The 23,349-nt window shown below is 36.3% G+C and overlaps 1 protein-coding gene across 9 annotated transcripts in view; it reads right to left on the reverse strand.

The window, feature by feature from the left end:
* Positions 1 to 23,349, reverse strand: part of LOC122577230 (tyrosine-protein kinase Btk29A) — a 271,717-nt gene that overhangs the window by 8,429 nt on the left and 239,939 nt on the right. For all 9 annotated transcript variants that reach the window (XM_043748383.1, XM_043748385.1, XM_043748384.1 and 6 more), the window contains 2 exons: positions 768 to 829; positions 472 to 555 (listed from right to left, as the gene is read on the reverse strand). In XM_043748383.1, the coding sequence (XP_043604318.1) occupies positions 472 to 555; positions 768 to 829 (146 nt within the window). The remainder of the gene's footprint in view (positions 1 to 471; positions 556 to 767; positions 830 to 23,349) is intronic.

The following is a 23,349-nucleotide window of genomic DNA, read 5'->3' on the forward strand; positions in this document are numbered from 1 at the left end:
ATAGGAAACAATGCAATTCCCTAGCATAGACCGCGGTAACGTTCGGTTTAACGTCGGATCATAAACTATATTCGCTATGTAGCTACTCTAGGCTGAATGCGATTTCGTACTATTCGAACGCATAATTATTGGAATCTTCGCAAAGCACGAAAAGATATGGAAGGCCCATTCACAATCGAATATCGACTGTCGTTTGCTTTTATGTGATTCGGATTTCCGTTTCAATGGGCAATTATTGTTCTTCAGGTTCTCCCCGATGTAATTAAAACTGCATTATAGAACCGTCCGTTAAACGATCCCGTGCATCGATCCTTTTTACCGCCGTTTAATCGCGTATTACATATTTTATTATCTATCGATGTTCGTGAACTTCGTACCACGCGGATAAGTCGACTCGTGATACGGTTTATTATGAGTGTTGTTTTTGTTCATTCTTTCAATAAAAAAACCGAAAAATCGAGTTTCCCTTACCTTTTCGAGGGACAAATCGCCACCCTCGATTGCTCGAAAAGGGTACAGAGCTACCACGACCTTCGTTCTCATCATTATCTTGTCCTGCAACATGTATTAATTGTTACTCAATTTATCATTTTTAGCTTACTCAATTAAATCAAAAAATTAGGTTACTTAATAAATTAATTATGGTGAAAGATTTTTTTTGGAAATGTATTATTACCGTGTGGTAAATAATGTTTCATGGAAAACAGAGATATTTATTTTTGTTTGTTTTGCTCGTTGAAATATGAAAGAAAGATTTGCTACTTTACCTTGGTTTTAGAAGATGGGGTCCCAGGTGTGCCTCCTGGCATAATTGGAGTCGAGGGGGTCCCTGTAACATAAACATTACAAGTTTTTCTCAGCGACTGATTTGTTAAAATAAAAGATACATTTATTTTAAAATCGACGTATTTCATATCCAGTCGCTCATGGACAAGAGTATTAAATATATTTCCATATTGGACATATTGTATTAAGTTAAAATGTAGACGCTTTATGTGGGGCAGTAAGTTCAAAAAAAAAGGAAATGTATTTTTATATTTTCTGATTTGAGTTTGTAGAAAAACTAATTTCCATTGTCCAGAGTTAATTTAACTCTTCCGTGGACGATGGAAATATATAAAAAAAGGATATAATGAAGAAACACTTGTACGGTCTGTTGAAGTAATTACTTCAAGAAAAACTCTACATCTTTGCTTATGTATATCCGTGAACTGCGAACCGCTGTTACAAAAAGAATAGAATTTAGTGAAAAAAATCACAAATAAGGAGAGATGCATATTATTGTGCCCTTGAATATAAATTTTGTTTTAGATTACAAGGTCTAGAAACAAAAGAGCTATAAGTAGATTTCCATTGCTGTTTCTTGTAGCCTTCAGTTACAGCTACACACCAAGGTTAACTTTTTGGTAATGTCCTTTGCTACAAATATATGAACATGCTCCCTATCCTTCTCCTTCCTATTGTATTGTAACACTGTAAAAGTGAGCATCTGGATCAGCATACACTATACTTATACTTGTTTCAATATATTTTTCTATTACAATTTCATCCACTCGTTTCTCTATCAGTCAACCTCAACAATATCATGCATTAAATTAATAAATAATGATAACAATTTATTTGACTTTGACCTCATACACTATACTTATTGTTGAGGTTATTAGATGTATGAACAAAGGAACGCGTGGATAAATTGTAAAGTAGAAAATATATTTTAATACAAAAGTGTAAGTACAAGTAAGAATATAATTTGAGCTGGTTCAGATCCGCACGCTAGCAGTGTTACCCTATAACTGAAAGCCCCGAGGCCATCGTCGCCTGTCTACTGTCTATGGTCTGCCTTCGTCCCAGTCTATTGTCTATACGCTGTCGATGGCTTTAGTGCCTGAGAAAACTAAAAATACCAGATGTAGAGTTTTCTTAGAAATGGTGACCACTTCAACACCCTCCCTAAAAACTCTACATCTCTACAAACAAATTACTTCTTAATATCTTTTTTATTTTTCAAACCTAACTTTTGTCTTAAATATTCAAATCTTGGTTTTGGCAACGCCTTTGTACATACATCTGCCAGTCGTTCTTCGCTTGTTACATACGTTACATCAATTTCGCCTCTATTGTATAAATCTCGCAAGAAATGATATCTTACGTCAATATGCTTACTTCTTTGATGGAATTCTGCATTATTAATTAATTTGACGGCACTAGTATTGTCTACACGTAGCATATACTTAAAGATATCTATCTTCACCGTGCTGTCGAATTTTTCGAGGACGCTGAACCATTCTTGTCGTACTGTCATGTGATCCGTAGCATCTGAGTCGATTATCCAAACATCATGGTTTGCCGCTTGTATCGTTGAGGTGCTTTCTAATAGACCAATTCCGCTGTGATCTCGATTTTGATTTCTGGGTTCCTGGTTGTCTATACTGTTGTTTCCTTTATTATTTTTAAAGCAATTTTTACTGGTGTGACCTTTCCTTTTGCATATAAAGCATCTAAAGCAATCCTTCTTTAGATGACCAATCTTTCCACAGTTGAAACAGCTTGGTCCTTGTTTCTCGTATTCACGTTTGCTTGACTGCTTCTGCTGTTCCCTTTTATATTTGTTACCTTTTGTTACCAGCGCCACCGATGTTTCCTGGTCATCTTTCTTCCATCTGATTTCTTCCGTCATCAGCCTGGTACTAAGCCTGTCTAAGGTCTTCTTTCCTTCTTCCACCGAATCCCACGCACTGTGAAAATGGTCAAATTTGTTTGGTAACACCGATAAAATGCGTGTTATCAGCATTTTCTCGCCAATTTCACTCCCAAGGGCTTTCATCTTTGTCGCTATCAGTTCCAACTTTGATAAATTGTGAGAGACATTTTCAGACTCTTCCCACTTAAAATCGAAGAACTGCTTCTGGACCATATTTAGATTCTCATCCGAATTCATGTCATATACTGCATTCAACTTTTTCCACATTTCATGTGCTGTTGTGCAACATAAAAGAAGATCCAACGGTTTCCTTCCTACTGAGGTCACGATTAATTTTCTCGCTAACCGATCTGCCTTTAAAAATCTTTCACGGGCGATTTCCTTCTCCGCGCTGTTACCTGGATGACACAAATTTCCTTCACACACGTTGATCAGGTCGCCATCTTCCTCCAAAAGTGTACGCATAACAAAACGCCACTGGAGCCAGTTTTCTTCACCACGTAAAATCTCGATCTTCGCACTTGCTGATTCCATTTTAGCACTATCACTTACTTTACTAAGCACAACGCTTTAACAATTTATTCACTTCGCGTTGCTACCTTACAATTTACAGCTCTGGGCCCATAACCTGTTGAGGTTATTAGATGTATGAACAGAGGAACGCGTGGATAAATTGTAATGGAGAAAATATATTTTAATACAGAAGTGTAAGTAAAAGTAGGAATATAATTTAAGCTGGTCCAGATCCGCACGCTAGCAGTGTTACCCTATAACTGAAAGCCCCGAGGCCATCGTCGCCTGTCTACTGTCTATGGTCTGCCTTCGTCCCAGTCTATTGTCTGTACGCTGTCAATGGCTTTAGTGCCTGAGAAAACTAAAAGGACCAGATGTAGAGTTTTCTTAGAAGTGGTGACCATTTCAACGTAAATAACGATAACAATTTATCTGATTTTTACCTCATACACTATACCTGTACCTATATTTATTTTAATATATTTTTCTATTACAAATTCATCCGCTCGTTCCTCCATCAGTCAACCTCAAAAATACCATATATTAAGTTAATAAATAATGATAAATAAATTGTTGATTTTTACCTCATACACTATACCTGTACTTGTACTTATTTCAGTATATTTTTCTATTACAAATTCATCCATTCGTTCCTCGATCAGTCAACCTCAAAAATATCATACATTAAATTAATAAACAATGATAAATAAATTGTTGATTTTTATCTCATACACTATACCTGTACTTGTACTTATTTCAGTATATTTTTCTATTACAAATTCATCCACTCGTTCCTCTATCAATCAATCTCAACATCATACATTAAGTCAATAAATAATAATAAATAAATTGTTGATTTTTACCTGATACACTATACCTGTACTTGTACTTATTTCAGTATATTTTTCTATTACAAATTCATCCACTCGTTCCTCTATCAGTCAATTTCAACAATATCATACATTAAATTAATAAATAATGATAACAATTTATTTGATTTTGACCTCAGACACTGTACCTGTACTTATACCTATGCTTATTTCAATATATTTTTCTGTTACAAATTCATCCAGTCGTTCCTGTATCACTTAACCTCAACAATATCACACATGAAATTAATAAATAATGGTAATAATTTATTTGATCTTGACCTCATACGCTATACCTATACTTATATTTGTTTCAATATATTTTTCTATTACAAATTCATCCACTCGTTGCTCTATCAGTCAACCTGAACAGGGTCTGTAATTTAGAAGTAGTTTTCATTTTTCGAAGCATTCGCCATTAGTCTGAGTTTTTCATGGCAGCGAAGCTGCTTCGTTCGTTTCCTGGGATAATTATCGAATGTAGCATGGAGAAGACTTTGGAGAAGAGATCTCATAACTTACATTTAATGAGCTTACGTTGCTTGCGATGTTTTTAATGAATACTAATGAACTCTAAAATTTTGTTCGCCTTTCCTCCAAAGGAAAAGTCCGGCCTGCGAAGCGGGCTTTTTTAACCGAGAATAATTGCACTCATTCTCGTAGGAACGGTCTATGAATGAGAAAGAAAAGGACAACTTTTTTTTCTTTAATCTAACAAACAAATTCTACGATGTTCGCTTCTTTTCTCATCGTCTTAAATCGCCTTAATTAACAACGAATTATAAAATGGAAAAATTGCAACTTTTTGACGAAATATTTATTGGCAGAATAACCGATGCTGTTACGTAGGTTAGTTGTAAATTAGAATTCAACTGGAATTATAGTGGATTTTATTATTGAGCCAATTAATCAACTCTTTCTCTCTCTCTTTCTTCCCGTTGGTAATTAAGCAAAGATTAAGAGTTTTCGTTCTATTTATTTCTCCGTTACGAGTTCAGACAATAATCGTAACGAACGTCCACAGAATATTATTCATTTATGAAACAGGATGTTGAAAAATTCGTTTAATTCCTTCAACTAACAATGACATCTTCGTTTGCATCAGACATTTGAGAAATGTTGGAGTTAAACTTTGAACAGCGATTTGTCGATCTATAGTATAATAATTTATGATACAGAGAACTACAGTTAAAGTACAGTTCTCGAGAAGACTACAGAAAATGCTTTCGTTCAACGTATACCTGTAAAAATATCATTATATCAGATATTCGAACGTCTACGTTTCCAAATATCCAAATTTATTTCAAATAAAATCCAAATCATTTTGAGAAATAAAAAAAAATTCAAATTACATAAACAATCAAATACAAATATTGACGAGATGAAATTTCTTTTTTTTTGTACCTGACCGAAGTATCGAGCGTTAAAATAGCTACTCATTTCGTAGAATCTCGCTCGAAGGCTTCAAACATTCGTCGCAAGCAAAGCAGACGAGCCACTCTATCGGGTGTTCTAATAACGCACGCGAACATCCAGTAAACACGCTAATAGACAACAATATATCCATTCATGTTTTATGACACATCCTCTGTATCTCGTAATATTCGTTCCAAGCTACATAGGAAAGAATCATAACGAATCATAAAAAAAGAAATAAAAAAAAACGGATATGAAAGGAAAAAAGAAATGACGAGAACAAACGATGGTAGGTCGTCGGCTAAATATTTTCGTTTGCTGCGAATCGACCGATTTACTTCGATGTCAGCGGTATCGCGACTGATGTTCCGCTAATATTTTGCGAACAGCATGTCGAGCATCGTTTCGATATTCGCACAGCTTTTCCCCTTTTATAGTTTTCATTTCTATCTAGATATGTCGCAACAATAGAGTTGCAGCTTCGTTCTGCATATTTCCTTTCCTATCTTTTTTTCGCCTGTATATCTTTTTTTTACCTCGAAGTGAAGTCAGCTTCAAACGTGACCTTTATACGAGAATATGGCTGTGTTGCCAATTGTTCACTTGCCTGCCAACGAGACGGATGAATGAATATTTGCAAAATTAAACGGATCAAGTTATCTTATCGAGAAATTCAATCCCCTGCGGCATCCCGTCGAATTTTATTTACTTTTAACGTCTCGTCGCCGAACTACGTTTCATATTTCTCCACGAGGAACGCTCGTCCAGTCGATTTATCCAACTTTCTTTCTAAATTACTGTTTTCTGTCTTCGTTATTCAGTGTGTAGAGTACATCCTTCCATGGAATGCTAGAAGGTAACTGTTAGCTCAGTTTAACAAAATTGTTGCTAGTACTCCACACTCTGACAGTCGTAGCAAAAAATTATTTTTTATTATTTAATTTGTACTTTGCAATTTGTCCAGCTGGACATTTGGTAAATTCGGGGAGCTCTCTGGAAGAAAGATCCTATAGATCTATTAGGGATATATGCAGACTTTCATTCATTTCATAAATATAGAGAAGAGGAAATTTCTTTAAGCGCAATTGTAATCATAAGACTACGAATTTGTATATTACATTTACGGAAAATTTGAAGATGTAAGAATGCACTTAACGTATATGAAAATATAGAAATTTATCCAACGTATAATCCTCTCTATAACGTTCGGTAGGTAAAGTAATTCTCTATTTGGGTTTCGGTTTTTTAATTGTATTTATGGAAGTATCATTTTGTATAAATATTCACGGTTTAATAATTACCAATTCGAATGTACTTAATATTAAAAGTACTAGAATTAATACTTTCCACGCAGAAATGCTCTCAGAATGCTCGTCGATTATTTTCTCAGTCGTTCGTTTTATATTCTTCGTCATTTTACTTTCAATTTTTCAGAAGCGACAAGTATAGGCAACAATAACGAGACAGTAATAACTGTGTAATGTATAATAACATTAAAAATATGAAATATATAGTATATCATACGTTTCGTGTTATACTATTTGCAATAGGTTTGAAGGTATTACGTATTATTCGAAAACATTGAGTTTGAGGATGTTTTCGAAACGAGCAATTTGCATTGATACCCGGCTTTCTCTACGGATCATATTTCTGTTTTCTCTTGGTTTCAGGCAGCGACTCTTTGTTGGTCTCAATTAGCGTGACGCGTAACGAGCTGCAGCTCGTTAGCTGACCGATTCGTTGATAAAATACACGATTCCGTGATCCCTGTACAACCAACTGGACTTTTCGTTTTAATTACTCTTTCCACTTAAAACTTTCGAACCTTTCGATCAACCAGATTCTAGTTGCCTGAATGATAACCATAATAGTACTTTCTTAACTGGCAAAGATTTTGCTTCGTTCACTGTTACGATCCCCACCAGTTCTTACAACTGATTGATGGAGCTTCAAAGCTTCTTGTACGATCGAGTTAACCCTTTGCACTCCTATGTGGAGTGTGATTCGACATCAGTTTTTATCTCAGGAGTTCCTTTGTCGAGTCCCACTCGACATTCTTTCATGTTCAAATCAATAGATGTCGCGCACACGTTATCGGCGCTCTTACCGAACTGGCTTACTTACTTAGCTTATATCAACCTGCTCAGAGTTTGAAAATTGTATACCTGTCATCCTCTAAATATTTACAACGAGTGAAAGGCGCGAAATAAATAAGGACTTTGACAGTAGTGATATTGATGTCTATATGCAAGAAGTAGATCTTGAGTACAATATAGTTGCTAAGCATTGGGAGCTGCTGGTAACAAAATTGAAATAAAATTCCGAGTGCAACGGGTTAATACTATGGAGGAAATTTTGGCGAAATTAGCAATGTTTATAAATTCTCTCGTATGACAGTAACAAGCTTGACAATAAGACGAAGATTTACAAGTGAATTATACGAATTACAATTCGATCGATGGTATTTACGATACAAAATTGTAAGAACATGAAAACTGTTTGTGTATAAATGTTTATAACCTACACTTTGTCACTTGATAATTCACTATCGTGTAAAAAGGTTTCAGTTTTACGTTTGTTAAATAAATAATTATGCCAAATGTTCGTGTCTCGTTCGTATTCGACGAAGAAAAGAGAAATATACTTTCTTCGATAATTGATCAATAATGAGGTAAGATCGCGACTAGTGGCCAATCAGCAAACTAATCGTAGCAATCGGCTACTCTAGCACGAAACTTCGTGCTATCCTTTTGGTCGTCATCTTTTATTTTTTTCTTCTTTTTATTTTTTTTATTATTTAATTTGTACTTTACAATTTGTCCAGCTAGACATTCGGTAAATTTTTTTAGTGCTTTTATTTGAAAACATACCACGACGCCAGAAATTGCAACGGATCCATGATCCAGCCAAAGCCAGCCATCGAGCCTCTCCTACGCCTCCTTCCACACCACTTTTCCAAAGATGCTATCGTCGAACGTTTAAGTGAAAGCTCTAGAACCACACAGACTACGTGTGAACGCGCGTTTTACACGGGTATTTTTACCTCACCAACTATCCTCGAATTTCGTACGTTTTTCACGCCGAATAAACAGAGAAAATAAATCGAAATCGATCAACGAAATATTTTATCGCAAAGGAATATAGAAAAACGGAGAAACACGGAGCAACTACACGCGACGAAGAAACGTGGATTTTAAAAGGAATAACAGATATATATAGTTAGGTTTTCACTCGCGAACTGTAACCGAACTTCACGTGTTCCCGACGCGTTCCCAAGAAACAGACGAAGAAGAAAGATTTAATCGAGAGAAGAAATATTTTATTGCAAAGAAATATGAAAACTCGTAGGAACCACGTACAGCGAAGAAACGTGAATTTTACAGGTAATGATACATAGATGGTTAAGCTTTCACTCGCGAACTGTGATCTAACTTCACGTGTTTTTCAGATAAATCGAGATCGGGAGGAATAACACGCCGTACGAGAAAAAGATACGGAGATATAGAGAATGAAAACACCACACGATGAAGAAACGTGGATTTTAAGGAGAATATGGTATAGGTTAGAGCGGTAACTAAGAGAAACGCGGTTGCAAGCAAGAGTGCAGGTGCGTGCACCGGCCACACTGAATGCCGGAATATCAACGGTGAGCGAAGGACGATACCACAGCTAGTCTCCACCCTGTCTAGACAAAATCAATGCGACCTCAACCTCCTGCATCCCCTCCAGCATCCCTTAGACCGTTCAACGTCCCCACGTGCGTGCGTGCCTGCCTGCCTGCCTGCCCTGCGTCCCTCTCTCTTTCGAACTTCCTCTTCATGTCTAGTTTCATTACCGGAAGCAGTCTGCCGCTGCTCCACTCTATGGAGTGTGTACTACGTTCACCGACTACGGATACAAGTTGCTACTTCTTCCTTTCTCTTCTTCCTCTTATACTTCCGCCATTTCTTTTTCTCTTCCTTGTCTATCTCTTTTGTTTTTTCTTTGGTCTTATCTCTTTTCTATTTTTGTAGGGAACATGCTGTTTCATTCGACCGGCACGATGGTCCTCGTTACACGTAGCGACGTGGATTTTTGCGAGTGCTACACATGCACGAAGAGGCAAGAGCGTTAAAATGTCAGCGATTTTTGTGACCGGACAGGAAATGTTTATTAACGGCCGTTGCCGGCACCAGGTTTTACACAGCCGGATTTCGTTTCGCTGAAATACGGCTGTTTGGAAAACCGATAATGCGTGTAAAAATGTTCGTGTCACCGAGAGGCGGTGCGAAAGAAGCTGCCGGGATTTGATACGGGCATAGTGTGCGACATGCCAGCTCTGGCTTACGAATAGCAAGTCACCGTTGAGTCTCACTAACGAACAGTTAATTTCGCGTAGTACCACGCTCTTTCCTTTATTCATCGTGACAGCGTCAGTTCGTAATAGCGCGAGCAATTTTATAATACGTTTTTGTGCTACTTGATCGAAACGATGTCCAATCAATACTTCAGTCAAAAGGCAGAGTAGTTCCTGACCATTTTCACAAGTGGTGATACTATAAGAAAGTAAACTTGACAATGAGAAACGTAATATCGTAAGATCGACTAAGTAATGTATTCGATAGATGAAACTAAGTGAAAATTGTTTAAAAGCAATAGGATACTACAGAAAACCACCATGATCGCATGAAATCCTACTATTCTATTCTATAGTTAAATCTATTCTGATACTTTTACTAGTGTGAAACGTAATTTTGCAGAATATATAAAAACATTTTCACAAAAGAACAGAATATTGCAAAAGTCGCACACAATCATAAAAAATGTCTATCTGATAAATGCGTAAATATTGAATAATACAGCAGACGGACGTACTACATGAAAACGAAACCAAATCACAGGGACTACACTACCACATAGTCAGTCCGGCTCTGTTACCATCGATATACCATCGTGGAGCTCTTTCCGTATTATCGTACAGTAAAAACGTATCAGCACGCTCTATTTGTTTGTTCGTTTCAGTCAAGTATTTGCATCCATATCTCGCCTTGAGACGAGAGTAGACGTTCTTACAGCATTCGAGGGCGGGACACGATCGAGATGCATTAATCTAAAAAATTGATGAACCACGATACAACAGTCTCTGACTTTCTCCTCCCATTTCTCCTCCTGTGAACTGTGCGATAGAAACAAAAGGATTAACCTCGACCGATAGAATCGTCCGGGGTAATTGCTCGTTGAGGCGACAAAATGTTCGCTAGAAACACGAATACTTCTATCGATGGAGAAGAGAACGCTGGAACAGTTGACCTGTTTCGAGTAGTTGCTCTGTATACGATACGCGACACACGCGTCGCCGAGTGTACGGTTAGCGAGCGCGAATACGTTATTACTTGCTATTATCGCCGCTACCGAATGTTTCATATTGTTTTCCATTCTTCAACGATTTTTCAACATCGTTCGAATGCAGCCAAGGTGGAAAAATATTCAGCCAAGAACGTTTTACGGTTTCTACAAATTTATTACCGCGGCTTTATTATCTTCCGTTTGACAAATTGCGCTGATAAGTGTACTTCGCAGCGTGGCTCGAACAATTCTCTTGATTCTTTGAAAGGTTTACGATACTTCCATCGCGCCTTGATTTTCTCGAACGTGTATAGATTTCTATATTTTACGTCCAGTAGTTTACAATTTGCGTTCTGCAGTTCTTATCATCTGGGTTATTCAGCAACCAATGTTTCTGGTAACAATGAAATTTTTCTTACGAGATTTTGTTTCCATTATTTGATAATTATTGTATTATTTCTCTCATTTTTCGGTCATCTTTATGATATATAAACTTTGTGAAACTGTCCCGAAACAGCCAAGATTTTTATCACCAGGTTTTTATCAATTAATTTATACATAGTATAGCTTATACATATAGATCTGGCTCTCGTAATTGTATAAATATTGTATAGCAATTTTCAAATTATATATATCTATAGTTTTTAATTTGAAAATTGCTTTTTATCGTGATCTAATTTAAATTTGTATAATTGCAAGGGGAAACATATCATTTCATTTAAACATCAACAAAGATTCGATTAACGATCTTCATTTCAAAATGCTATTTATTTTGAAATAACATTTATTAAATAATAATCTAATGGTAAAGCGGGTTATATCTGAAATTCTGCAAAGGTTTTAATTAAAAAGATTATTGAATTCCTGTCGAGTAAGATCTGTCTCATTACGAGAGTATTTAATCTACCGAAATTTCAGATTCCTCAACGAGAGAGAGAGAGAGAGAGAAATTTCAATAGACATGTTCCACGAGTAGGAAGTTCTTGGAAAAAAAAGAGAAACATGTTCGTTTCGATTGAAACAGAGACTGTTCCGTCCTCGGAACTAGGACACGATTCTTCTGCTAATTTGAAAGCACTTTATTAATTTATCAGCGGCTGAATTTTCTCGAAAAACCGGATGATACTTCGTTCAGTGAATTTTTTAGAATTTTCCATTTTAATTACGGAGACGCAGGCGATTTCGGATAAAACGTTTTTGTCAAAAGTTTCCCCCTTTGCCCACCTAACAACGTTCACCACGTTCGTGAAATTCTGTGTTTCGCATTGTAAATTGCTTGGAGATAATTATCTTAGAATATTCGCGCCGTCGAACGTGTCCTGTAAATTAACGCGAAGAGAAACAGCGAGGGAAAAGGAAGACAAATTTGAAGTGTATAGGCCCTGATATTTGTAGTTGCGGATGTAGATGTCGTCGCTGCTGGGGTACTGCTGCTTTTCTTCTAATTTAAGTGCGTGGAAAGAAAATTCGGACCGCGGGTGCCGGGATTTGAACCCGGATCCCGAACATTCGTAACCTAAGGCGCTAACCACTGCGCTGCCGTCGTCCGACACTAGTTGGTGTCGTCTGGTGGTATTTGCTATCGAGTGCAGCCACAAATACAATGATTTTTCATTAACCGCCATTTTAAACCTTCAAATGACCAACATTTGTTTGGGCAAAATGTTTTAATGGAAAACGTGGGATATTTTGAATATACAGAAATTCTTGACAAATGTTATTACCAAAGCGTGTTATATATTGACTTGGCAACTAAGTGATTGCGGATTTTGTCATTACCACCAAATGATAAAATCCGCAATCACTTAGTTGCCAACCCAATACATCCTAACAACGGAATCTACAGGAATTCTATGATATTTTCAAATCACCACCTTATTCCATTTCTCATAATTTTCAAAATTCCAAAATTGCAAAAAAGTCTCGCCTCTAGGAATTATGCAAAATTTTCCTTACATCTAATATATTTCAATCTTCTTTCATTTTGAAAATTCCCAAACTTCTATTAACGGAGAGTTATGCTAATAGGAATTCCACAAAAACTTTTCACTGTCTCTCATTTTGCTTCGTTGGTATCTTAGAAAATTTTCAAATTTTTGCTATTGAATGGAAAATATATTTAACTGTATATATGCAGCTGATTTAGATTTACAAACCGTTGATTTCATTAAAAGGTAGCAAGTGTTGCTTTATATATATGTAAGATCGTTAATCACGTGGTAATTCAGGTGATCGATTCTGAAGTCTGAAAATCGAGTTTATGGTGAAAATACTTAAATGAAATACAGGAGTAAATAACAATTAATAATTAACAACAATTACTAACAGTAATAATTAAATAAATAACAAGTTCTGTGCAGTGTTTACCTGAAAATCGAGAATCGATTTTCAACGTCCTGAGCTACCGATCTTTCTCCGTCAATCTTCAATGTTTTAAATAATTACTCTTTTTCTATGGTCTTGTCTATCTCTGATGTTGCTCTTTGTCCGTCCGTTTGGTAAATGAGCGTCTCTCAAAATGGCTGTCCGTAAAACAAAGAAAGTCGTTCTGTCCGTGAAACAAAGAAAGTCATGCTGTCCGTGAAACAGAGAAAGTCCCTATCACCCTTGAACTCTAGGGAGTTTACATATATATACTTAATATAATAATTTTATTAATATCAATTTTTATTTTATGAAAAAAATTATATTATAAAAAACATTTATATAAATATAATATTCATAAATTAAAAAATTAATCTTTATTATATATATACATATATAAATAAATATAAAAAAATTAATTAAATAACTCTATAATTTAAATATGAAAAATAATTAATTATTAATATTAATTTTTATTTAGTTAACTAATTCGTTAATTCCTACACTTTGGTACAATCTACCAAATGTCCAGCTGAACAAATTGTAAAATACAAATTAAATAAGAAAAAAAAGAAAAACTTTGGTACAATTCATGCAGATATACTGTTGCTATAAATCGACCTAAGTGTACTCATGAGCTGCAGCGCACATAAGATCATCTACAGGAAGGAAATTCTGTGCTATCGGTTCCAGTTTACCCTGGATCTATCCTTCCCACCATAGAGATATCCCTTTTCTTCCCCATGAATCGCTTCGATCCATTGTGGATCTGCGCAACCAGAAATACCTCAATCTCCCAAAAGTTTGCGGAAATGGAAGAGGAAGATTAGGGAAGACGGAAGGTTCTCTCTCGATCAAAATTCAGAATCCAGCTGCGATCGTTGATAGAGGAGGAAACTCTGGTTCCTGTGCACCAACGATGATCAATATTCGTCACATGGAGAGATGGGTAGGGGTCGACATTGTCAGGTTTGGTTGGACGATTCTTCATATCATATCGTGCAACTGTTGCCTCCACGAGAAATGATCTTTCACGCATTGAGAGCTAAGCGTTAGGACGTCATCAGGGAAATCTTTCCACGCTCGTTTTCGTTTCCGTGTTGAAAGCTTTATTGCCGCGTGATTCTCGATATTATTATTGCACGGCCAAGTCCCTCGAGCTTCTCTATCTTCCCCTGTTTTATGCTGTGTATTTACAATGGAACCTACTACACGCTCGTATTATTATTTTTATTTCATTGTTCCTTTTTTAAATTCGTCCAGTGGAAAAATATTAAAGTTCATGCTTTTGTATATCTATAGATCCAGATAGTTTTTAATTTGAAAATTGCAGTTTACCTTGATGTAATTTAAATTTGTATAATTGCAAGGGGAAATAGAATATCTATATAGAAATCACGAGTTTCAGGGGTATATTATTTTTTAGAAAATTAATCAAATATGTTATNTGCTACCTGTAATTCGCAGATTTATCAAACCATTATTTTGGTAAATATTGGATCGGCAACTAAGTGATTGCGGGTTTTATCATGAGGTGGTATTGACAAAATCCGCAATCACTTAGTTGCCAACCCAATACATTTAAATATCCAGATACGCGTGTAACAATAATTATACGGATTAAAATACGAAAACGTTAATTACCGTTAATTGATATGATACCCATATATTAATGTTAAGGTTTTATCTCGTAATAGAGAGAGAGAGGAAATGCATGGATGAATGTATAATAGAAAAATATATTTAAACAAGTTTGAGTATAATGTAATTAAGTACAATATGTAGCCCTCTTCAGGGACATTGAGAAAGCATTTGACAAAATGAACCATGAAAGCCTCTTACAAACAATCAAAAAACACTTCCCGGAACAAATCCACCAGTTACTCAAATTATACCTAAGCAACAGAATTTTTGTAGTAAAAATAAAGGATGTATATTCTAAAGTAAAAGACATTAAGGCAGGGATACCGCAAGGAATCGTCTTAGGACCAATATTATACACACTATACATGGCCGACATACCAACATCTACCAACAGCAAAATACTGACATTCCCGGATTACACGGCTGTACTAGTCAGGCACCCTAATGCAGAAACAGCAGTCACATTACTACAAGAGCACATCAGAAAATAGAAAAATGGCTACAAGATAAACAAATAAAAGCAAACTCCAGTAAATGCAAGCATATTGCATTTACACTAAGAAAACGGAAACCACCAAATATCCAATTGAATGGCACGCACATAACACAAATAAGGCAAGTTAAACACCTAGGACTCCACTCAGGCACACAACTTACATGGAAGCAACATACTAAATTAATTATAGACAAAATACGGATGAAAAGAAAACAAATGTACTGGTTAACTAGTCGAAGTTTTAAACTCAGCATAGAAAATAAATTAAAAATCTACAAAACGAGAATAAAACCAATTGGACGTACGGAATACTACTATGGGGGACAGCAGCAATGAGCCACATAAATAAACTAGAGTCGCTACAGTCGAAGATACTGAGAACAGTATTGAACGCCCTCTGGTATGTCAGAAACGAGGATATACGCAAAGACTTAAAAATACCAACGGTGAATTAAGAAATCGGCAGATATGCAGAAAAATACAAGGAAAGAACGGTAACACATCCAAACCAGCTGACTGCTGAAGCGAGCAAAACTCTGATAGAAAGAAGACTAAAAAGAAAACAGCCCACTAACCTCACTAAGGAAATAAAATGGTCAAACTCGAAGATGATATTCCGCTGGGCGTAGCCATCCACATGTTATTTAGCAAATAAGTTAAAGAATTTACCAAATATCCAGCTGGACGAATTGTAAAGTACAAATTAAATAACAAAAAAAAAGTTTAAGCACTTGACACGTCAAATCGGATCCCTTACGATCTTCCTGCCGAATCGTCTTCTTTTCCCTTAAATTTGTCTCCTTATCGGAGGTGTCGAAAATTGTTGAATTTATCGTCGCTTAAATCGAATATTACCAGATCAGTAAGCTAAAAGGGTCTAAAACGATTTGTTTCTTGTTGCATCGTGGGCGACGAGTAGAGGGGAGAAAGTCGTGGAAAAATAATGGCCGAACGAATTAATCGTTCCTTTGCCCTGTGTTAGCAATGTACGACCGAGATTCGTGAAAATCGTTATCACTTTTGAAGGGGAATGAGAGATTTTTCACGCGGATTACCGACAATAAGCGAATTCCTCGGTTCAACGAGCAAACCACTGGCTGATCGATTATTACACCGTTTTACTTCTTTGTTGCTATCCTTGTCGAACGTGTGTTAAAAACCGAAAGTGAAACTGTCTATTAATAGCGTTCGAACTGGGATACGTTGGTACAGATTTTTTTAAAAAATCGCTTCGTAAAGATCATAGCTTTCTTGATAGTTTTTACAGCAGTATCATCGGAGAGTGAAAATGAACGAATACGGAAAGACTTTATAGGATGGAATAATAAAATTACGACGAAGAAAGTAGAAGTAAATTAAGAAGATCTTAAATTTGCCAGGATTGAACACTGTGAAATAGATTAATGAATTTTATTATTCCCTTACTGTAGTCAACCCTTGCGTATTGCTTTAGATATATAGAAGAAGAGATTAAAACGCTAAATGATTATGTTTCAAATGCAAAGAATACAAATTCTCTAAAATTTTCTCGAATTTGTCAAGAGCGAAAAATTGAACGTTTTGTGGCCTTGAGAATCTTAAAGTCTCCAAGTCTTGTGGCATCATAGATAAACGCGCGAATCTCCTGACAAATATGAAAATAAAGGGCGATGGAAGGTGATGCCTAATGTTTACTTTTCAAACATCTGTAGCGGCACTTGGCAACAATGTATATGGCCGAAGCGAAGAACCTAATGAGTCACCAATATCTTAACGGTCCTTCCGCCAAATGTTCGAAAAGAAGGCGCGCGTAGCAACAGTCGCGGACCCCTAACAAACGCGTGGGGATATTGAGGGGCGACGAAAAGAAAAGAATCGAATCCGATCGACAGTTTTAGTTCGAACGAGGAAACGATAAGGTCGAAGCGTAACCGCGCACGGAGATTGACTAGCGAAAATGAGAGCAATACGCGACGCGATCAAAAGAAGACACTTGTTAATAAATATATTGTTGACCTAAACACCGGGGGATTATTTAACGTACTACACTAAATATCACTGTGTTGAAAAAGGAGCATGTGTCAACCGTGAAAGAGCAAATGTCAAAACAATCTAGCAGTTCCTCAGCATTTCTTGTGGAATCCTCGATACATTTAGTGCCAACATATTCAGCGTTATTCAGTTAGTGCGATATTCGGCTGTTGAATAACCAGATACTCGTTTCAAATCTTGTCCAGCAACTTCTATGTACTATGGATAATAAAACAAAGTAAAAAGAAAACCGTCTGGAAAATAAAACATCTCTATTAGAGCCATTAGAAATGACTCATTGCAGATTGCAGGACACACTTCACCAACGATACGACAAATAGTATATGTATAATAATTGAACACAATCAGGACCACGGACTTTATATTTTATAGGATGGAACACGCGTTTTAATTCGGGAAAAAAATTTTTTTATCGTTACAGAGTGGACTGTGCATCGCTTCGAAGTTCTGGCTATCGTTGTTCGTTCGACTGTTACTTTCTACGATTTATTACAGGTCATCTGGCTGGCCAAGCCAATTAAATCGAATCCCTGCTCCATCGGTGAATCCCGTCGATACCGTGGAAGATACTTTTTAGCCGGTTCACAGAATTCTGGATCGACGATTTCCAGAGAATAGACCGATAAAATCAGTTGACTGACATTCCAAGCCGCATCCTTTGTTTGTCAGAGAATTCCTCGGATCAATTATTGCTCGCAGAATTGATAGGTTTGCTTCGTCTCTGTGCAGTGTTTAAAAAGATAATAGGAAAAGCAAAAATAGTAAACATAGTGACAAAAGGGAGCAGAAATATTTCCTTAATTTTTCTAATATTCTTTTTCAAGATTTGCAACTATAAAATTTCACATTTTCCCACATAAACAGGCAGGAAAAAAAATTTCTAAACAATAAAACGAAATAAATTGAAATCGAAGCTTTTAACTTGATTCTTTACAAAAATCATCACAAAAGTCAAAACTTTCCAAGTTCGAGAATCTTCTAAGGCCACTTCACACTCGTGCGTGATTACACGCAAGCTCAAGAACTCATCGCCTGTCTTTCTATGCACGAGATCCTAATTCTCTCTTCATTATAAACACGTCATAGTTAACTATGTTTAACACAGATAAAAACAGACATTTGTTCCATCCGATAAATATTTATAACATATATACTACCTTTCTTTAGATATTTCATTTGTTCATGTACTGCGTTGATAAGAAAATTCGTGGCGTTTTTCACAACTGATATGATCCATGGTAGATTTTGAAAAGATTGCAAGAGAACTTCCCTTTGCGCAAGTTTTATTCATATTTAAAAGAAATACTACGTGTATTTCATTCGATAAAATGTGTATGCGATAAAAATACATTTGCTTCAAATTGTGCTCGAAGTTGATTACTAACTTTTTGAATATTCTCATATTTTGTATTTGGATTCTGTAGCTTCACTACATAACGTTAAACTAGTAAGTAATAATTTCTCAATCGATAACGACTAATCTGAATTTTATTTATCAGAAGCTAATACGAACTCTCTTCTTTACGTGAAGCTATTAAAATCCTTCACTAGAATAGAACCATCAATACGATAGCTTGCCGATATTAGTCCTGAAATACTATAATGTTTTCCCTGGAGTACAGCGATATGACAGGACAATAAAATCTGAAAAATTACGGTGCAACCTCTGCAACGGAATGAATACACGTATAGATAGATATACGCAGGTTTTTACCGCGTAACGCGATGACGGATGTACCGTTGGTAGGTAAGAATGGCCGCAAATTAGAAAATGAAGAAAATTTGGGAAGAAACGTAGAAGCGGGATTTCTATCTCCTCTGATCTCTCCCTGTTAAACCTTCTTTCATCTAAAATTCATCTGGACGAGCCCAGGAGTAATATAAAAGGGAGATTCTTAAGTAGCCTCGTTAAATATACAGCGACTGTATCGTCATTTTTATGCCACAAAATGTAAACCTACACTTTATACGAAGATCGATAGTCTATGTCGTTTGAACAGATATTAGACGCTTTATTCTAAACAGAATCCTTTTAATCGAAGTAAAAACTATCTGAATAAATGGATACGTTCACCCTCCCAATTCTAAATTTCTTCACTTTAATTTCGTAAAAACTTGCTGCTTCCAAGTAGAACAATTTTACAGCCACAAAGAAAGGTACCTGAAGAGCTAACGATGCTGTAAGGTAATGTAATAATAATATGATTGCACTATGGAAGAAGTAGAATATAATTGTTTTGCTAATACTACCAAGCCACGGAAGAGAACCAGACAAACTGTAGTGTTGTCAACAAACTAAACGAACGTTTTCCGATTTAGACGTATCAGAACGAGACATATTAACATTCTAATATAACTTGTAACTTTTCCTGATTAAAGTAGCTTAAAACGGATGTAGGCAGCGAGATTGTAAGAGGCTGAAAACAGAGATTGTTATAAAAAAGAAGGAGGGTCAGATTTGTCTAGCTGAAGCGAGTTAAACTGTGCAGGAGTTGATCTACCTTAGCATTTAGGTTTAATGACTTATCGTCTGCGATAGTACTATGTATCTCTGCCATGCTTGAGCTGAAGTTGATGGCTTTTGAGCCTGAAAGCTCAGCTAGTTCACTACTAAGGAACCGTAAAAAGAACTTCTAGCTCTGCTATCTCAGCTATTCGATGTAAATTTATAATGGGTAATCTCTGGTCAATATATCATCATATAACTCTTTTAACTCGATATTTTTATACATCACATTTCTTGATTACATCAATTTCTACATTCTACAAACTTCGCATAACATACTATGCCGAAGATTATTTCAGCTTCACATAAACGTAATGGACAAATTTTAAGTCCTCTCATTCATGTCAGTTAATGTATTGTTCGCAAAATTTAAGATTTTCAGCGTTGCAAGTCCTCCAAATGCATCAGATTGCATTGTAGAGATGTCGTTATCAACATGATTTTGGAAATATAAAATGGGCAGTGCATCGAACATTCCAGAGTCAACATGGGCCAGTTTGACTCAACTGAATTAGATTCGAGAACGATCCTACCTCGATGCTGGCTATCTGATCGCGCTACAGGTACAAAAAGATTGTACCAATCAGTTGTTTGAAATCATTCTTAGAGACGCTGGTCAATTCATTCTTTTGAAAAGAAAGAGACCTGTCGATTTGGGCGACCCTTGTAGGGCTCCTGGCTGAATCGAAATTAGTTTATTGTTCGCCAAGCTAAGAGAGCGCAGTTCCAGCATATCACTGAACGCTGCAGTCTCTATGCTAGTGATTTTATTATCACTTAATTCGAGGACAACAGCGGCGACAAAAATAATCCTGAAAACGAGTGCCTGTTGATCGATTCCATATCGTTGAATGCCAAACCGAACCACAACAAATGTGGCACGACAGCGGACGAATCTTGGGATATCTATTTGATCTTATTGAAGGTCAGACACGGCGAATGCAATTGCTTCAGCTCTCAGAACAGATTCGGTGACAGAGGTATAACATTACTGTCTTGGTCTTGCCGTTCCAATCCTTCCAGTCCATTAAAAGATTATTTTACTTCACAAACTTCTTTTCCACGGAGATCTTGTTACCCAGACCAACGATCAGCCCCATGGTCGATATATTTTTGTAAGTGTTTTCGCGAATAGCCAGCAGGTTGAAACCGCAAACCTCTTATTCTGGGAGAAATTCTTTTTGGATGACGTCTACCAGAGTTCCTCTTTTTATCACATACTTTGGGCGTATCTGTTTGTCTGCACGTTGATCGTCCACCGATCGAACGATCGGCGAAAACAGTAACCCGATTGATAAAACAGACAGAAGGCATTGAAACATCGTCAGACCGAGTTTTTGTGCGACAGACGAAGCGAGTGACGATTGCATCGTGACTGACATCTCGCCCTGTCACATCTTATTTCTATATTGTTCATGCTCATGAGGAACCCATTAGGAAAATATATTTTCTAGCCGCGTAAATTAAGATGGCGCGTAAGTTGAGGCACGATTGTTCGTATTAAAATGATATTCATGCGATGATATAATGCACATAAATAGGAAGGAATTTAACATTATTGCGATGAGAATTTTGCAGTAACGTTGAATATATGAATTCTTCACCTTCGCATAAATTTTCAACCAGATTCAGATATTTAGCCGACTTTTCTCAATTTTCTATACAATTCGTCTAAAATTTTTCAATCACCTTACAGAAACAAAACTGGAAACAGCTGTTGGACATCAATAATACAACATTAATAATTTAATATCATGTTTCTGTAACATTATAAACGTTTCTGTGTATTCTAAATCGTCATCTTCCATAAATTATATCATTCCAACTAATTAATTAATCTGTATGATTTGATCAGGTATCAAATTTTTAACGAGATCAGCAGAGATGTATGCTCCATGCTGTTTGTTGATCATAGACGATTCTTCATCTTGACGATGTCAATCTTATTCCTATCCGCTCGGTTCGTAAATTACAACGCCAAAAAGAAATGTCCGATAATGTCGTTCGGTGTCTGGCTTAGTACGAGGATGTCGATCATAATGATTGATCGCCGATGAAAAAGCAGCAGAAAAGTCGACTGTGTTTTATTTTATTCAGCCTCGACATAGTCGCTCGTTTGTCTTTCCGTGCATTAGCATGGAAAACCGACGACCCCTTCTGTGCAACTGTTTGTTTGCCTGGCAAATTCTGTCGTCGACAGGTGCTGCTACCTAGTACCCACGCGACTGCCGTAATAGACAGTCCTGTCCTGTCTCGCGCGTGCGGCCATATTTACACGAGCGATTCATACCATCATACTATCGGGACAACGAATAATTTTGCGTTATGTCGGTCGATTATTTGAACGCGTTAATTGGTCCACTTGGGCGCGTTTTGTTCGACGATTAATTGGACGCGATTGTTGCGCAGGGTGGTCAAATGGAGTGACTGTGTAGTTGTTTGTTAACGTGGCTTGTCCGGGTACCGATTACTTGTACCAGGTGTAATTCCATCGATGTTTTAATTTCTTATTAGTAATGATATATGGAAATTTCTTTTCTGTTTATAATTTTCAAAACGAAGTAATCTTTTGCAACGTAGTTTAAAGATTAGATTCAAAGTTTTTGTTAGTTATGAGTCTTAGGATGCACTAATATTTTATAATATTACAGAGTACAATGTAACTTGAAGATTCGATATCCATGCGTTCATACTTTATTTTATCTGTTTATACTCTGAACTATTTTATTTCATTGATATAGTTTAACATCGATGTCAAATGGTTTACTTATAACAATTACTATCTTTTCTTCTTTTGAAGACACAAAATTCTGGATTATAGAGAATGAAGCTAAATTTTCCAGATTGGCAAGTGTGATATATGAGGACATTGTAGGTATAACAATGCTGATGAATGTTGCAATATTCAATGAACAGTTTTATATCCTAGTGAGATGAATCTTTAATCTTCGTTTAAGAATCGAAGCAAAAGCGGAAGATACAATAACAATACTAGAAGAATCAGCTTGAAATTATTACTTGTATATATATATAATTATTGAATAATATATGTTGAATATATGTAATTGAATTGTTACTTTACATTTCACAGGTCCAGTACATCTTTCGCAATGGATTTCTATTTTTCTTCCGTAACTATTATTCCCGAATGTAATGCAGTTAAGGAATACATCTTCGAAAGCCTTTCTCCGACGCGCAGAAAATATCTAAAAATTAGGAGAATATTTCGTAAGGGAATAATATTTCAGAAAAGAAATTTCTCAAACCCAATAGCTTATTTTATCCGTCACGTTAATATCACGAACATATTGCGACCTTATAGAACATAATACTTCCGTTTAACATATATCGTATTACTACTCTCGCGCGATCCCCTCTAAATCCTGGCGCTTTTTTTCCTCGAGGTCGCTTCAGCCTGAATTTTACATGTTTCAAGGGATTAAAGACCAAACGAAAGTTTCGGCCTGGTACAGACGTTGCACGC

The sequence above is a fragment of the Bombus pyrosoma genome, linkage group LG18 (assembly GCF_014825855.1).
Source record: "Bombus pyrosoma isolate SC7728 linkage group LG18, ASM1482585v1, whole genome shotgun sequence".
Classification (NCBI taxonomy): Eukaryota; Metazoa; Arthropoda; class Insecta; order Hymenoptera; family Apidae; genus Bombus; species Bombus pyrosoma.